General features: G+C 39.3%; 1 protein-coding gene across 4 annotated transcripts in view; it reads right to left on the reverse strand.

The window, feature by feature from the left end:
* Hecw1 (HECT, C2 and WW domain containing E3 ubiquitin protein ligase 1) overlaps positions 1-18377 on the reverse strand; it is a 268078-nt gene that overhangs the window by 23277 nt on the left and 226424 nt on the right. For all 4 annotated transcript variants that reach the window (XM_087896436.1, XM_087896437.1, XM_087896434.1 and 1 more), the window contains 6 exons: positions 16157-16253; positions 9946-10029; positions 9473-9582; positions 8214-8334; positions 7185-7298; positions 5995-6147 (listed from right to left, as the gene is read on the reverse strand). In XM_087896436.1, the coding sequence (XP_087752562.1) occupies positions 5995-6147; positions 7185-7298; positions 8214-8334; positions 9473-9582; positions 9946-10029; positions 16157-16253 (679 nt within the window). The remainder of the gene's footprint in view (positions 1-5994; positions 6148-7184; positions 7299-8213; positions 8335-9472; positions 9583-9945; positions 10030-16156; positions 16254-18377) is intronic.

Genomic DNA, 18377 nt, shown 5'->3' on the forward strand with positions numbered 1-18377 from the left:
GTGGTGTAAAACATGTGAGAAACATTTTTTTTTTCATCAAAGACAGTTAGCTCAGTAAGGGTCCTTCTTCTCCCACTTTGCAACAATTAGCCAGACTGAGCTTGAGTTCTCCCAAGTGGGATGAGGTCAAAGTCGTCACTCATCACCTTCATTAGGAATAAAATACAGAGTACATTTGGACCACACTTGTTTGCTAGCCTGGTTTGGGTTCTGTGAACCCTGTTTTCTCAAAAAGAGATTGCCTTGCTGAGTTACTGTCTGTTTGGTCACTGTGTTTGTTTGGTGATATCAAGAATACTCATTTCCAACTTTATTTGCCTGGAATCAGAGTCTTTCTGTCCTTGATGCTGCCTCTCAATCATGACTTTGGTTTATCAGGTGCTTCAGAGCTGCTCGTTCTGAAGTCTTAATTCTCAAATTTATTTTCCACAATGTGGCAATGTTTACTTTCTAAAGCCACAAATCTCCAGGGCATAACTATCTTATCTCCTCCTCTAACCCAACTTCAAGAACTTCACAGTCACTTCTATATTTAAGATTCATAGAAATGACTCTGTCCTGCCACATCTAAGTTTGTGTCAAATAAGATATTTTGGTGGCATATAGATGTTGCTCAATGTATGGTAGTTCGACTTACTACTTTTTGACTTTATTAAAGTGTCATAGGACATTTTATCTTGATGCTCTGAAGACTCAGCGAGTGCAGCTCCCACCATGTGATCATCAAGAGAAACAAGCAATCTAGTACAAGGTATGCTATTGCTATATTATGGTATCTGGTAGAGTAGGTGTAATGTATGCCTTTTTGACTCTTTGACTTATAATATATTAAAGTGATGATGGGAGCATAATCCTATTGTAAGTAGAGGAGCACTTGTACACAATTTATCTATCTATCTATCTATCTATCTATCTATCTATCCATCTATATATTTACTGTCTATCTATCTATCTATCTATCTATCTATCTATCTATCTATCTATCTATCTATCTTCTATCATCTACATATCAGGCTAACAAATATGTGTGCACAACTTAGCATTTAAAAGAGTGTATTGTAATCATTGGTACATGTATTCCTCCTACTACTCATCTTAGAGAGAAGAGATTTTTCTCACTTCACCTTGAGAACTTGTATGAGTCTGAATTCAAAACAAATGATGGATTTGTTTGGTAGAGGAAATTTTAAGACAGCTTGTCTTTAGGCTGTGCCATAGTTACTGTTGACTGCTTTTTTATTAAGGATTACAATGAGAGTAAACAGCAAGAAATGTAGAAAGTTATAAAGACTGCTCAGCTTGTTGAGGAAGGAGGATAAGTGAATTTAAAGTTGCTTACAAGGAGTTTCCAGAGAAAGCATCTGTAATTATTAAAGAGATTAGTACAATTAAGAAGCCCTGACTTTTGTGCTGGGACAATAGGAAAGGTACTTAGGAGTAATACACCAACATGAAGCTTCACATGTTAGAAGCTTCTAACATGTGAGACAAATTCATTAGGAATTAGACACTTCCACAACTGCAGGAGTTCTTGGCTAGAAAACAATCCCTAGGGAACTGTTTTTATCAGATTAATCTTCCAAGGTACACAGAGGCCACTGGAACTAGGGCAGGAAATGAGATAGACTTCATATCAGGTGCCTGTAGAACTAGGCAGCTTTCCAGGGCTACTGAAATCACAGACCTTAGCAAGATTACTGCCCCTTTGCTAGTCTAGCATCATTCTTTTTTATTTATTTATTTATTTATTATGTATACAATATTCTGTCTGTGTGTATGTCTGCAGGCCAGAAGAGGGCACCAGACCTCATTACAGATGGTTGTGAACCACCATGTGGTTGCTGGGAATTGAACTCAGGACCTTTGGAAGAGCAGGCAATGCTCTTAACCACTGAGCCATCTCTCCAGCCCCCTAGCATCATTCTTTACTATGTTCTAAATCTCATTCTTATACCCACAGATAAGTGTCGCCACAACTTTCTCCATCAAAGAAGTCTTTTTTTTTCCCCCAAAATGGAGATAATCATAGAAAAAGAAAACTAGACAGAATGCTGAGAACAATAGATCATGGGGCACCCAGTCTCAATGATACATCTTATTAGAACTTCTGAATTTATGGCTCAAGGAACATCAAGAGAAGGGAGGAAAGATTGTAAAAGCCAGAATGCCAGGAAGTCTGACTGGAAACATTCTCTCCTAGAAATGACGGCATAAACAATACCAGAGCAATGATAATATCAATGAACGTGCTAACATGGAAAGGGGAAAATTTCATGGGCTCCCATCCCTAGACAAAGAACAAAGGAGATTAGCTTCTAGGGATGATCTTCCTTATTTGTTGTCCAATGCATCGTGGTCAACCTGAAAGTATGCACAAACAACAAAAATGGATTCAGTAGGTTGTATTCATATGTATTTGTGCCAATACATGCATACATATGTATATGTATGTAGCAATACTAATCAAAGAAAAAGAGACTGTCAACTTGAGAGTGTTAGGGCATGGGAAGAGCTTCAGGGTGGTTAACTGGGAGGGACTAGAGGGAGAAAAGGGAGAAGAAATGTGATATAATTCTATTTCAATTTAAAAAATGAAAAAAGTGAAAAAATCAAAGTAAAAGGATAGGAAAAAATGAATTTTTCAGATAAATAATTGGAACTAAGATAACCCAAATCCCCAAAGACAAATATTTCATTTTTTTCCCTCTTAAGTTTTAGATTTGTGTGTTTCCATTAGAATTACTATAGAAGTTAGGTAGCTGGTAAGGGGTCAGGGAGTAAGTGGGAATCTTCCAAGGAAGAGGAAATAGAATATATGTTATAAAGAGATAGAGGTGAAACTAGAATAGCAGGATTAAAGGCAGAGGATGATGGGAAGACAATATAAAGGAGGGATTATGGGGAGGCACAGCTGACATTAAGGTCTTTTCACAAGCTGTATTGAAACCTACTACCGAAGAAGCTTTCTAAAATATATATATATATTTCTCAAACTAATTTATGTGAAGTCATTATACAATAGGGAGGAAATGCCTCCAGTAGACATCTCATTCCAGTAAGTAAAACCTCCAGTACCAGGAATAAATTATATCCCTTGAGTCATTGGTCCCACAACCCCCGACAAATGTCACAGGATATCGTCAAGGTTATTAGTTACCCCTCTACATCTTGATGGTAAGAGCCTATGGTTGAAGACACTACCTACTTATGCCATTGAATGTGGAGAAACTGGGCCAGTGCCCAACTAGAGGCTTCACTCCTATTGACTAGCATTCGTGGTACTGGAACTACTTTCCATGCTGCCAGAGGATAAAAGCAATCATTAGCATCATGCAGCTATAAACCCTGAGACCTACAACAGCAACCTGCCTGCAATATATATTGATGTCATAATGGTACATCATGATAAGGGGGTAAATAACCCCTTTTGATTGGATTTAAGTCCCATTCCATGTGATGGAACCCATCATGCACAACATGATCAAAATATATTTTATGGCCACTTGAGCAGTGTCAGGTATGGGTTCTGTATCATGTTGTGGGCCTTAAGTCCGATCAGATATTGGTTGGTTACTCCTTCTCCTTACAAGTGCTGTGTCACTATTGAGCTAGTGCATCTTATCATCACTGTAGAGCTCAGAGTTTGTAGCTGGGTTGGTGTTTACCTTTCTTCTTTGGTATCCTGCAGAGTACCATGAACACTAGTCCATAGGGGTGAAGGCTTTAGGTAGTACCAGCTAGACTTTTCCATGCTCAATGAGTTGTGTAAGTGCTATCTTCATCATTAGGACTTTCCTGTCGGTTTGTGGAGAGCAACCAAAAGCCTTGGCAATAGGCTGGGTTGTTTGAACATAGCCATAACATGACTCTTAACAACATTCTTCTCAGCTATCATCAGAGATGCTTGATGATAGTAGATAGGAACTAACACAGAGGTTCATAGCTGGATAAGGTTCAGGGAGTGGGAGCCGTTGAGACATGCAGTTCAAAATGGAATGTCTCCATCAAATCCCTCCCTCCAAGGACTTAGGGAATACTGTGGGAGAGAAGGTAGAAAGACTGTAAGAACACCACTGGAACACAGCCCTCTGTACACAGTAGAGCTGTAACAATACAAGGTATGGAGATGGTGGCAGTGAGCATGGGCCTGCATGGGTCTGCACTAGATGGAGTCCTAGTGCTAAGAGAAAAAGTAGACACAAGACAACATCTGTAATGCAGAAGATCTCTTCAATTGATAATCACTCAAAAATAAAAAGTTATTTCTCTCCAATGGAGTCTCATAAGGGATACAAACTACTCTTAAGGGCAGAACCCATGACCAACACTAGATGACTAACACAAAATGAACTCATTGGTATCTTTGGAGGTTCTTTGTCTCATAATGTTTTGTGAGGGTATTTTTCTCTTTTTAAAACCTTATAGGTCCTTTGCATATATATAGTACGGCCTCTGGGTTTGTGTTTTTATGTGATTCCTTTGTATATCAACTTGGGTATCTCTGTGTCTATGTGTTTTTTGTGCTTCTTTGGCCCTTTTTCTTCTGTTTATTTGTTTTGTCCTTTTCTGGTTTGTTCTTGATTTATCTTATTCTATTGTTATTCTTTAGGTGCTTGTTTGTTTTCTGATGAGAGATAAAAGGAGTGTGGATTTGATGGGAGGGGAGGTGAGCAGGATCTCAGAGGGGTTGGGGAAGGGAAACCATAATCAGAATATATTGTATGAAAAAAATCTATTTTTGAGAAAAGAAAACCAGAAAAAAATACCAAGAAGAAGATAAAATAAAAATATATTTTATGACCAAATTGTAAATAAAAATATATTAGAAACATAAAAGTGTCATGTTTGGGTGTTAAGTTGACAAGGAGTAGACTTGTGATGGCTAATCCTGAGGGTTAGCTTGATGGGGTTTGGAATCATCTGGGAGACAGACTTCTGAGCTTGTCTATAGGGCATTTCTAGAGAGATTTAAATGAGATGGGAAGACACAAGCTGAGTGTGATTGTTCTATGTGGGGGATGCTGGACTTAACTAGAGAGGGGAAACAAGCAGAGGATAAGCATCCATCTCTCTCTGCTCCCTGACTGCAGAGCAATGTGATCAAATGCCTCACACTCTTGCACCATGTTCCCTGTGATGGGCTGCATCCTCAAACTGTGAGCAGAAATCCCCCTTCTTTCTAGTTTTTCCTGGCGTTTTCTCACAACAGTGGGAAAAGTAACAAACACATGTAGGAATTCTCAATAAATTCTTTCAACAACAGTATAGATTAGCTTCTTCAGAAAGGCGCGGAGTTAGCCATCTGCAGAACTCAAAAAGGACCTCCCGAACCCAGTGAGATTTTCAAATCAGGCCTGGAGTGATGCAGCAGGGAACTAACTGTCTCTGACTAGAGTTCTGTGTGGATTTCTGAGGCTTCAAAAACAACACGTGAGGGACCGAGTCCACAGAGCTGTCCAGAACTGGCAGATCCTGAGCTTTGCACACATATCCATGATTGGTAATAGAATTCCTTATTAGAAGCCAATGAAAACAACACCAAATTTTCAAATCCGAAGGATGCATAGAGGTCATCTGACCCAGGAGTTTTATTTACCATAAGATACAAATCCAGTGCTAAAGGCATACTGGCTCAAGGTAAGAGCATTTTAAAACCGCGAATAGCTCTGAGAAGCATTCAGCGGCACATCTGTGATTTCACTGATATTCAGCGGCACATCTGTGATTTCACTGACATTCTTAATTTTTGAAATCTATGCCTTCTAGGAGTATTTTAAGTAGACAATTAGGTTATCTTATACCAATTGGCAGTTGTTATAACATCAATGCCTCTGGTGATTTATCTTATGTTCTCTGTAGCTGTTATTTACTCTTATGACCGAACCATTCCTGGCTAACTGCTCCATATCAGTTACTGGAGAGAAATGCCGCCAACTTTTGACTAAGAAAGAGATCAATTTTTAAACACAAGAGAGTCAAGATTAGGGAGCTTACCACTCGAGATAGTTTTCTACAAACGCCGACATGGGGCTGATCTGCACCGTATAAGTGTCATTTGCGGAATACTCAAAGAGTCCATAGTAAGGGTTGAAGAGCTCCTGAGACAAAAGGAAGAAGAACTCTCGAGAAGGGCCACTGTAGTCCAGGCTGCAAAGGAAACACAGGTCCAGGAAGTTCACCTTTGTGAGAGTTTCTTATCCAGATCCTAGCAAGGTCTTTCAGGTATGGGGCCCAAGAAGAAGAGAGCAGTCTCTCCTCTTTATAACGAACTCCAAGTGGAGGTATCAATGTAGAGTAGGAAATGAAAGTGTAGTAATTGTTTTGTTGTTGTTGTTTTTGTTTGTTTGTTTCTTGAGACAAGGTTTCTTTATGTAGTCCTGGCTGTTCTGGAACTTGCTCTGTAGACCAGGCTGGTCTTGAACTCACAGAGATCCACCTGCCACTGCCTTCCACATGCTGGGATTAAAGGTGTGGGCTGCCACTGCCTGGCCATGGTTTGGGATATTTTTAAACAAATGTTTATGAATAAACTCTTGTGATAGTTGTCTTCAAACTTCCCCCTTTCAGTCATTAAGTATCTATAGGACAAAACACACTGCTGGCCCATTACAAACAAGGCCTTATTGTGGAGCATAGGAAAAATTTCCTGCAAAAGTATATGTTTTCGTGTGTGCATGTGTGTATGTGTTGTGTGTATGTTTGTGTGTGTATGCATAAAACCTTATAAGTGCATCTTCACTTGCCTGTTAGGTAGTTACATTACACACTTAGGTGATTCATAAAGTCACAAAAAGCACACAAAAACTTTGGTATATAATTTGATATAACTTTGGTATATAATTTGATATATCCATTTTAGAAGGAAGAGGTTCCCTCTCCCCTCAGGGTTTTACTCCACCTACAAAGCAAATATTCAGTGTTTCAGAATTTTAATTTGTACTATACTTTGGTCATGGGATCTCAGACTCTGGGACATGGCAATAACCCTTTTTTTTCTTTTCTTTCTTGTTTTCTTTAAAGAGCAAGGCTTGACAATGCCTGGGAAGAGAAAAGCTTACTGATAAGATAGGCTCTGAGTCACTTTAGGCAAGTGTTTATAGCTACTCTGTTCTTTCCTGAGAGAAATTACCCCTCACTCCTGGGATTTGATTTCCCTACACTGTATGAAGCTCCTGGGGCCTCACCCCTCCTCTCCAACAAAGGTGATGTAGAGCTTGTTCCGCTGGAGCTCCTTCCGGGAGTATGCCATCACCTGGTTGAAGGTTCCCTCCAGCAAGTGGTCTCGGCGGATAATGAGCCTGAGAATGAAAGGTACTGGTGAACGAAAGCATTGGAGTGGGTGCCGAGCCCTGTTGTATGTGAGCCATGGGTGTTTACTGCTATGGCTTCACTCATTGGCTTCTCTAATGAGAGAGCAGTGAACAAGAGAGAGGTTCTATTAGTCTGGTACTGAGTCTGACACATTCAAATTACTGGCACATAAAGAATATATGAACATATGGATGCTTATCTTTGGACATTCTCAACTGCACTTAAAAATGTTTTTCTGTCAGTTGGTACCCTGTCTCTTAGGTTAGTAGTTGTCTTCAATTAGGATTTTAAGTTTGAGCTCAGCTTTTCAGCTAAAATAACAAACCCAGGGTTCAGGTAACACCTATTCTACTTGGTCTTCCTTGCGAAGTTGCTAAGCATTCACAAATCTGAGAAATGAATTAAAATTTGCCTCGATTATTATTATTAATGGTTTTCCAAGACAAGATTTCTTTATATAATAGTCCTGGCTGTCCTGGAACATGCTCTGTAGAACAGGCTAGCCTTAAACTAACAAAGATCCATCTGCTTCTGCCTCCCGAGTGCCGGGATTAAAGGCATGTACTACCACTGCCTGGTTCAATTACTCTTACATGAATGGAAATAGAGCATTTTATCTCAGTTTAAGGGTCTTTGTTTTCTGTAAAGATCTATTGTTGATGCCATGTACCTGTTTGTCTTATATTTATAGTTCTTTTTTATTTTTCCTCCCCTTTCCTGTCTTTTTCCTTTCTCCCAAATACCTGAGCACTTTGTCTTTTTCTCTTCCAACTTTCTAATTTTCCTATTTCTTTCAGGCCGTTAAGTGTTACCATATTGGTATATATAATATTCAATGATGCAAACAGTGACTAGATAAGAAAGCTATTCCTTTAATTTAGGACCAAATACTAGGTACTCACTTAATTTTACCCGGGCCCTGACCAAATCCTTTGGCTTCCAGTTTTCGGTAGAAATTGCGTAGCTTAGCTTCAAAATCCCTTCTGTATGGTGAAGGGGCTCTGGCGCTGGCTCTCTGTAAACCTGCAGAGAGAAGCAGACAGTCCATGGTCCTCTTTCTTGTCCAAGAACAAGTGTGCAGAGCGAGAGCAGGGGCAGTGCCCCCTGAAGCAGGATCCTAGCCTTTGAGGGCATCTAAGGAGTCACTATCATTGTCGCCACTCTCAGTTACTTCTATGTTAAACTGAAGTAAAATAGGAAAATAAAAAATGGATTCTGATGGGAATGCTTTTTATCTTCCTCTGGAATTATTTAAGTCGTGTTTCTATTAAAAGCACCTCCATGGAAATCACCTTGACTTGCTTAGTACTGGGGTAATCTGAGAGTATTAACATAAAATGAACAAAATACAAGTTTTCTTGTAAGCTGCCGTGAGAAGACTGGAGGCAGCATGAGGCAAGAGGCCCTCGGCATGTGCATTTTCCATGCCTCTACATTGACGCTGATGCCGGAAGAAAAGAAACATGCTTAGACACGAGGACTCAAGCATTTAGGGGTTCATATTAGATCAACATTTAATAAACTGTGTAACTGAATATGGAAGCTGTGGAGAGGTTTTATGAACACACAGCTACCAAAAGTTAATTCAAAACCAAATGGATCCTCGGTGCATCCTGAGTTCTCTCCTGTGTGTCCCAGAACGTCATTGTGGCCTTGGTCTGGACTCACCACACATACACTCTGCCCTACCCCTGACCACCCGTGCTCGTTCTCACATGAACAAGCGTGGGAAGATTCCTAGAATCATTACTTAGAAATAATAAGGTTTGATTTTAATGCTTCACGTGGGCATGATGGAACACCCCTGTAATCTCAGCATCTGGGACCTAGAACAAGATAGTCATAAGCTTGAGGCTTGCTTGGGTCAACTAATTCAACTCTCTCTCATTTCCTTTCTCAACCATCTAGAAACATAAACAAGTCCCATTGTAGCTTGGGGAAATCATAAAAACAGCCAGAAGTTTGTCAACACCTAATTTAGAGTGTATTGTTGATTAGAAAACTGAACGGGATGAAGAGAGAACACACACAGAAACACAGAAGAGAACACACACACACACACACACACACACACACACACCTATCTTGAATTCCCTTTCAGTTGATGAAAACACACATGAGCACTTAGATGTGCTCATCTAAGGCCAGAATTCCAAGTTACCTGGGGAGTTCTGAGGTGAGGAGCAGGGTGAACAGCGGGGAGAGAAGCTATACCCAGGGTGGAAGGCAGATTGCAGGGGGACATAGGACATGATCTCTTCTTCAAATAGACTACGAAGGTTAAAAAGAGGAAAGTTAGTTGTCTGTCCCATGAGAAAGCATGCACAGATTGTAGAAGAACAGTTAGAATTCCCACTTGCAAATTCTCCGGTTCTTGAATCTTTATTAGCCTCACCACAAAGTCTCCATCAAGAACTTTACAGCCCCAGTGCTCTGTCTGGCTGTGCATCCAGAGATAAGGATGCACAGCAAGGGCCATCAAGACTGTCAATCAAGGACAGAAGCTCTACTTCTAAGATCTAGAACAAATGGAAAGTGTTTGGTTCTCATCCTTTTTAGGGTGCCAAACGCTTTTCCAACCTCCCCACCCATCCTCTATGGTAGCTTCCCAAGGTCTCATGTGCAACCCCTTACCTCAGCAAAATGACCAGATCTGCATCACAGGACAATTTCTCAAGCCCATGGTTACCCTCTGTCCGAATATAGTGGATTTTCTCCCTAGAACCAAATTTGAAAAGAAAATGAGAATTACATAGCAACTGAAAAGCCAAGGAATACATAAATAATTTCAGATTTATTTTTTATCCCTTTTTGCAAAATGACTAACAACATTCCCCAGTGCATTCTGGTGCATTTCATAGTGCTCAAAGGTCATCTGAATTTTCGGGAAGCTTTATGAGGGGTGGCTTTTCTGAGATTCACACAAGAGTCAGAAGTTGAGGAGGCCAAGTAAAGTTAGAGTCTGGTTGAGATAGACAAGAACGGAGTAAGACCAGGGGGAGCATGAAAAGATCTCTTGGCTTAAGGCACATTGGAAGCCATGAGTGGACAAGGGGAAGGCTGTCTCAAGAGAAATCTTGTGCCGGATAGAAAGTGTATAATGCCAGACTGAGAACAGGGCATCCAGACTCAGTGAAAACACAGACCTCAATCTATCTTTCTTTAGTTACAGCTTACCCATTCTGATCTCCAGCTCTAATCTGGAAAATTATTTCAAGTAAGTCTATAGGTAAGAAGTATTTATTTTGCTTTAATCGACTTTCAATTTGCTTTTCTGATAATACCAACACCACTACTCATTCTATATATGCGTGTTCTGAATGAGTTAAAGTTTGCTTTTTGCAGTTAAATTTGACAAAAATTTAAGAATTGATTTTATTTTTAAATATTTAACTTTTAATTTAAAATTTTATTTTGATATAAAATAAGGCACATGTGTATTTAAAATAGAAATACAAAGAGACCTTATATATCCTTCATTTATTTTACCCCAGTAGGGAATATTGCTGAAACATCATTGTTTTTTCCTCTGACAATGATTCCATATATATGGGCATTTTATTTAAGCTTTCAGTTTCACGTCTTTTTTTTTTTTAAGAATTTAACTTATGAATACTGTACTTATATCATTTCCACCACTCTCTCTCCCCCTCCAACAGCTCCTATGCATCTCCACTCCCTCTCAAATTGACTTTTTTTCTTTAACTAGTATTGTAGAATGGAGATTCTTTAAGGTAAGGGGTTTCTACTAAAATGCACAAAAGTGTTGCTGAGCAGAGGACTTGCCTTTGGATCCAACCTCAATAGAGGTAAAGTATCATTGCAGTAATTGCTAAAAGGAAAATCTAGAGGCGTTCACAGTGGCTTCTCTAACTAGGGCTTAGAAAATAAAGCAGGGTGGTCTATAAACTTTTCAGGGAGTGAATGAAGCCTATCTCATTTGCTATCTACTTAAAAGTACATTTAATACATGTAAGTAAGTCAGTGCATAAATATTCATATATAATTTAAATGGAAATTTTCTCATCTAGGCTGCAATGCTCCCTTGAGAATCAAAGACCATCTAATAACTGCCTTCTCAAACCAGGCATAGAAGCCCTCTTTTGAGTTGCTGGTCAGGATTGTCCAAGAGATTCCCAAAACACAGGCAATTTCTACTGCCCTTGGTTGTCTTGCAGAGGTGGTGGAAGGTAAGCCCAATCGCTAGAGACACCACATGTTCTTCTGAAATGTGGACCCCAGGGCCTTGAGATAGATTTGACCTGAAAGCTTCCTTCCTGAGCACTAGCTTTCATGGTACCAGAAATCACCACAAAAGCTTCCAAAGGAGGAAAGCAACCAACAGTTCTACCCAGTTATGATGCCTTTGAACCACAACAAGGATTAGCATGACATGATAATCCTAAGGTCATGGGTCACTCATGCCTCGGTGGTAAGCAGAAATTGTATAATTGGACTTGAGACATGCTCAACAAGAGGGAAATCATGCTGGGACAATCAATGTGGTGAAGAGGAAGCCCACAGAGTTGGAGAGAAGTTTTGACAGCTATGTATCTTACAGAAGATCAATACTAAAATATATAAAGTACTTAAATAGACAAAAAACCAAATGACCCATTTAATAATGGGCCTGGGACATTAACAAAGAATTTTTCAAAAGAAGAAAGATATAGGATAAAGGATATAGGATATGAAATAAATAAAAAGGATAAGTATAAACAGAGACTGTGTGTTCCTTTCCTGGCCACCCAGACCCAAAACTATATTAATTACAACACTGTTTGGCCAACAGCTTAGGCATATTCCTAGGTAGCTCTTACATCTTAAATTAACCTAGGTAGCTCTTACATCTTAAATTAACCCATTTCTATTTATTAATCTGTGTATTGCCTCTAGGGTATGACATATCAGTAAGGTTCTGGCATCTTTCTTTAGAAACTACATGGTGTCTGCCTGATTCTGCCATTTTTCTCCTTATATTCAGTTTAGTTTCCCTGCCTATCTCTATTCTGCCCTGCTATAGGCCAAAGCAACTTCTTTATTAAACAGTGGTAATAAAACAAATTCATAGCATACAGAGGGCAATCCCACATCTACCCTTTTATGTCTAAATAAAAAGGAAGGTTTTAACTTTAACATAGTAAAATTACAAAACAGGTATCAAGCAAGAATTGTAGTTAAAACCTTTCTTTGTGAGTCTAAAGTTTTATAATTTATCTTTTATCATAACTAAAGAAAACTATAGCTATAACTGCCTATCTTCAACTCCATCTAAGACCCCAGAAGGATATAGTATTGTTGTGGGAACTCCTTTAGCCAATAGCCTTTAAGATACCACCCACTTGGGGCATGATCTAATATACTATAAATGCAGACAAAAAGTGTGTGCAGGCCTCTTGGCTGCTGGATTCAGTTCCAGTTCCCAGTGCACACAGAGGACTGTGGATCACTACTCTTTTTGCGAGTTTATCCTCAGATAAATAAGCCTTTGTTATACTCCATTCTGGGCTATTGTGGAACTCTTTTGTACTCCAACATAATATTACCCAAGCAAACAGGAAGTGCACTGTAAGCAACTTCCAAAACTCTAGAATTAACAGAGACATCTTGCTGCTTCAACAGTCACCCAAAGTTCTTCAGCCTACCACCCCATAGGATGATAATATAGGATAAAGGATAAAGATAAAAGATATAGGATATAGGATAAAGGATAAGAAATACCTCACCACCCTAGCAATCAGAGAAATGAAAATCCAAACAACTTTGAGATTTCATTTTACCACAGTCAGAATGGCATAGATCAAGAAAACACCTGAGAATAAATGATAGAGAGGCCATGGGAGAAAGGGCACTCTTGTCCACTGTTTGTGAATTGTAGATTGGTCCAGCCACTCTGAAACTCGTGTAGAGAATTCTCAGAAAGCTAAAAATAAATCCACCTTATGACCCAGTTATACCATGCCTTGGCATATGCCTAAAGGGCTGGACATCTTACTCCTCAGGTACTTGTTCAGTCATGTTCATTTTTGCTTATTCACAATAACTTTAAAATGGAAACAGCCCAATGTCATTCAACTGATGAATGAATAATGAAAATGAGACCATGAAAACTTTAGGTAAATGATTGGAACTGGAAAAGACCATACCGAGTGAAGCAACCCGGTGTCTGAAACACAAATGTCACAAGTTCTCTCTCGTTTGAGGTTATGAGCACCAAATCTTTAGATGTGAGTACATATCCTGTAGTAACCGCAGAAACCAGGAAAGTAAAATGGGACAATTCCTGGGCTGGGATGAACAACAGAGAGGGGAAAATGGCACAAAAGTTCTGATGGGGGAAATGGGAAAGAAGAGGAGGCTCTAATCAGGGAATGGGGAGCGAGATGAATTCAGAAGGAGGGTAAAATAACAATGAGATGCCTGAAAAAGTCATAAGGAATCATACTATGAACTGTCTACCTAAAATACCTATAATGCACATAAGCTGGTGTATAAATAAGTATTTACAATTTTTTATTTCTACCACACACAACTTTTTTCTAAGTAAAAACAAATATTGAAAGTTAAGCGTGAATCTAAATCTGCCTTCTGACAAGAGCTTCAAGTGATTCATTAACATTTTAGCAGATTTGAAAAACACAGACCTAGAGTGGGATTTCCATGCTGTGGGATTTCCTCTATCTGTGCAATAGCAGGAGAAAAACAGCGAGCTGTAGGAAGATCATCTGATCTTGAATGAACTCCAGCTCACAAATAGAATCTGTGTACTGTAAAATATGCCTGCTCATTTATTTTTACTATTAATGCTCACTGTGATCTAGCTTACCTATCTTGTATTGTTTATGAAGAGGTTGTTGCCATATGCTTCACTCTTTGTTCTACTCAGTGAGACAGAAGAATTTTTCTAAAATAACCCCCAATTTGTGAGTCTAACAATGCCAATTGCAGAACAACAATGCATGAATAAACAGCTTTAAGTCCTTTCAAACCTAGGTAATAGAGCACCTGATGGAGAACACTACAATTTTAATAAAAAAACCCTGAAATGCTTATTTAGTTGCTATGTACAAGTACAATGACATTTGTGCTTGATTATTGTTAGAACGGTTGGCTAATTGCTACTGGAGCACCAAGACTCTTTGCTTTATCTCATATCCAAAAATTTAAAATTATTATGATTATAATTCTTTGAGATTTTAAAATAATCATGTCATTTTCACCTTCCCCGCCTTGTCTCAAATCCTCCTGATGTGGGGCTCCCCTCTGTATTCTGTGAATACCATTGGTTAATAAAGAAACTGGCTTATCCTGATAGGGTAGAACAGAGCTATGTGGGGAAAACTAAACTGAATGCTGGGAGAAAGAAGGGCAGAGCCCAGAGAAGCCATGGAGCTGCTGCCAGAGGCAGACTTGCTGAAACCTTGCTGGTAGGCCATGAGCACCATGATAAAAAATATAAAATACTGGAAATGGGTTAATACTAGATGTAAGAGCGAGCTAGCAATACACTTGTGTGTTGGTCAAGCAGTAATTTAAATAATATAGTTTTTGTGTCATTATTCCCAGACATTTTGTGTCTGGGAGTCCAGACAGCTGGGAAAACAAACAAATGGCTTTTTACTACACCCTCCCATGTAGCCCTTGCTCTCTTTGAAGTTCTTGTCCTCTTTTCATTAACTGTCATCCCTGCCATCTGCTCAGGGTTCATCAAGCCACAGATTTTGGAGGAGAACCTAAAGTTGTCACCTTACTAAACCAGTATAATCCCTAACTGCATTATAAATATTTGTCTTTATACCCGCAGATAAGCATAGTCCTCATCTTTTATCAAAGCAACTTTTCTTTGCACCAGGTAGAAACTATTACAGAAAATCATGACCAGTCAAAATGCAGAGTTTTGGAGCTCAGTCCCAACTGATACATCTACAACACAACTCCTGGCAACTAAGGCTCAGGGATCATTGCAGAAGCGTGGATGGAAAGATTGTAGGAGCCAGAGAAACAGGTAGTTTTCTGTCTCCTAGGAATGTTAGAAGCCACACTCATGAGGTCTCACCAACATAAGTGCCTAAATATGAACTGAACCAGGATGACACCAATGTCCCAACCCTAGATGAAGAGCTACAGGCAACTAAGGAATGCTGAGAGCAGGAACAATAGTATTCCCCAGGGGAGGACACAGACATTAGTTATACAATACTAAATACTAAATTGCCAGTCCTGAAGATACATACAAATAACATCATACAGGCTGAACAGGTTGTATTTATGTATTTATAAATATACATGTATATACATTTGATGTATGCAACAGCAAACAATGAAAAAATAAGGCCATAAGTCTGAACTAGAGCAAGAAGGGTATAGTAGGGGGTTTGGAGGGAGGAAAGGGAAGAGGGAAATGATGTAAATATAATCTCAAAAATAAAGATTTTAAAAATGACATATATACTAGGATTTAAGTAGTTAGCATAAACATAATACTTTGTTTGCTTATTTTTGAAGGTTATCACTTAATTGTTTTTATCATTAAGCAATTATATTTCAAAACAAAAATAACTTAGTGCATTATGTAAGTAATCTTTTATGAAAACTATCTTGTTCCCTTTCTGTTTTCCTTTAAATCAGCAGAAATAATTTTAATATTATGCAATGGGATAGGGCTACCTTCTCTGAGAAATTTTCCAGAACACTGGACCCTTCCTTTTTAGATCTCAGCTTAAACCTTCAATGGAGCAATGGAAGGTGCCATGAGCCTCAGTGGGTCTGTCTCCACAGTGTTGCTTTTCAACCTGGAGAAAGACAGGAAGGATCAAGTGTTCTAGGGATGGGAAATGAACCCTACCTGAGTGTGTGGTTTCTTGCCAAGCTTGGCTGACGTTCTTGTAGCATTTCAAAAATGTTTGGCTGGCGAAGAAATGCCACAATCTTGTCATTATATGCTGAAACAGAGAAAAAAGCAGAATAATGGTTGAGCTAGGTGACAGTAAAATGCCCACTTCACCCTAGGGAATAACATGACGTTTGAACTTCTCTTAAGGAATTAAAGCTCTCGCATAAAAATGGGACAAAAAGCATTATTATCTTAAAAGATAAGTGAAAAGAGATCAGTCTGAGCAGTGATCTGTAAGTCCCAGGAGTGTGCAGGGTGTTACTTTATCCACATTTGGAGGGAGGATGAAGATGAGAACAGCTCTCCTGTGAAGACATCTGTATTTATTCTAGCCTTCGTGGTTCCTTTCCAAAGTTAATATGACAGAAGATCCTTTGTGAGTTCAGAGAAATCCTTTTCTGAGTGTTTTTCAATTGCTGCCGTGACTGTGTGTGGATTTTCCAGCCACAGGGATGAAAATACACATTATTCAGACTCTCTCACCTCATTTTGATTAAAACAAGTGTTTGAAATTAAATAGTTGAGGTTGGCAATGATGACTGTGCTAGCTTTCCTCATACATGCATGGAAAGGGAGGCATAGATTAAAGAGTGCACAGAGCAACAATCTTATGCAGCTGTCAATCAAGAATTCCCACTGGTGCAGTAGTGGCATGAATATAACAAAGGGTGTCACCACATTATAAAATGGATTTAGGACTTGCTCTACAGGAGGGAACTCTAGTCTGATCTTCTAAAACTGATGAAGAATATGGCTGGGGAGGTCACAAGCCTGGTTAGAACCGTTAGTATGTTGATAGGTGGGCACAGTATCACATTGCCCTTTTATTATTTATCTTTTCACTCACAGAGGAGTGCAGTTTCCACTCCCCATCAGAGAAGCATCTTTTTGGCTATGGATGGTGCTTAGTGCAGAGACTCACAGATGGTCAGAATGCAGAGGCTAGGCAACTATATATCACTCAGCCCTAAATGGGACATTTGCAACATACCCCTTCACTCAAGGATCATAATACATCATAGAAAATGGGGCATAAAGATTCTAAGAGTAAGAAGGTTGGGGAAGACAAGACAAAACAATGTCTCCTGGATATGACAGGGTGTTCAACTTACGAGTTCACAGCAGCTGGAGTTGCCTACATGCCAGTCAACATTCCAGCATGGATGGGGAGGGGTTCATGAGGTCCCATCACGAACGGAAAAGTTATTGGTGTGGGAGGTCCTTCTGTCTATGTGTTGCTTTTATTGGTTAATGAATAAATAACCTGGCTTGGCCTGTGATAGGGCAGAATAGAGGTAGGTGGTGTGTGGGGGGGACTAAACTGAATGCTGGGAGAAAGAAGGCAGAGTCAGGGAGATGCCATGTCGCCACCAGAGGGGAAAGACACAAGCTGTCAGCTGCAACCTTGCCGGTAGGCCACAAGTCTCATGGTAAAATATAAAATAATAGAAATGGGTTAACCAAAGGTATAAGAACTACCTAGAAATATGCTTAAGAGATTGGCCAAGCAGCGATTTAAATAATATAGTTTATGTGTGATTATTTTGGGAGTCTGGACGGCCAGGAAACAGACAACAACAACAAGTTATTAGCAGTTGATGACTGGTAGGAGAGGGAGAGTCGAATTTTTCAGTAGCGTGTTCTTTGGTAGGGTGTGCATTCTCCAGCAGATGGCCCTATGCCCGTGTGTATACGGGCAGCACTAATTGGACAGAGTGGGTTAAATATGAGGAGGGATTGAAAGGAGTTGGAGGGGAGAGTGGTGGGTAGATCATGATCAAAGCACATTGTATACATGTATAAACTTCTTAAATATAAATGAAAATCACGATATTAAAAACCCACACCTACATGTAGCTGGGTGTAGTGGCAAAGTTCTACTCTGACATCTAAGGCAGAAAGATAATGATGATTCAATGTCTACCTTGTCTGTGGAGGAAGTCCAGCCTTAGCAACTTAATGAGGCTATGCCACAAAAATTAAAATATGGAGATATAACTTAATGGTAGAGTATTTGCCTAGCATATGTAATCTTCTACATATAATCCTTAGTATAGCAACAGTAAGCAAACAAAGCAACACAAAACCTTGCTTACACCAACAAGAAAATGAATCAATTGTTTCGTTTAAATCCTGTATTTTTGAATTTAACTGACTATTGAATAAAACAAAG

Source organism: Myodes glareolus, chromosome 14 (assembly GCF_982192425.1).
Source record: "Myodes glareolus chromosome 14, mMyoGla1.1, whole genome shotgun sequence".
Taxonomy (NCBI): Eukaryota; Metazoa; Chordata; class Mammalia; order Rodentia; family Cricetidae; genus Myodes; species Myodes glareolus.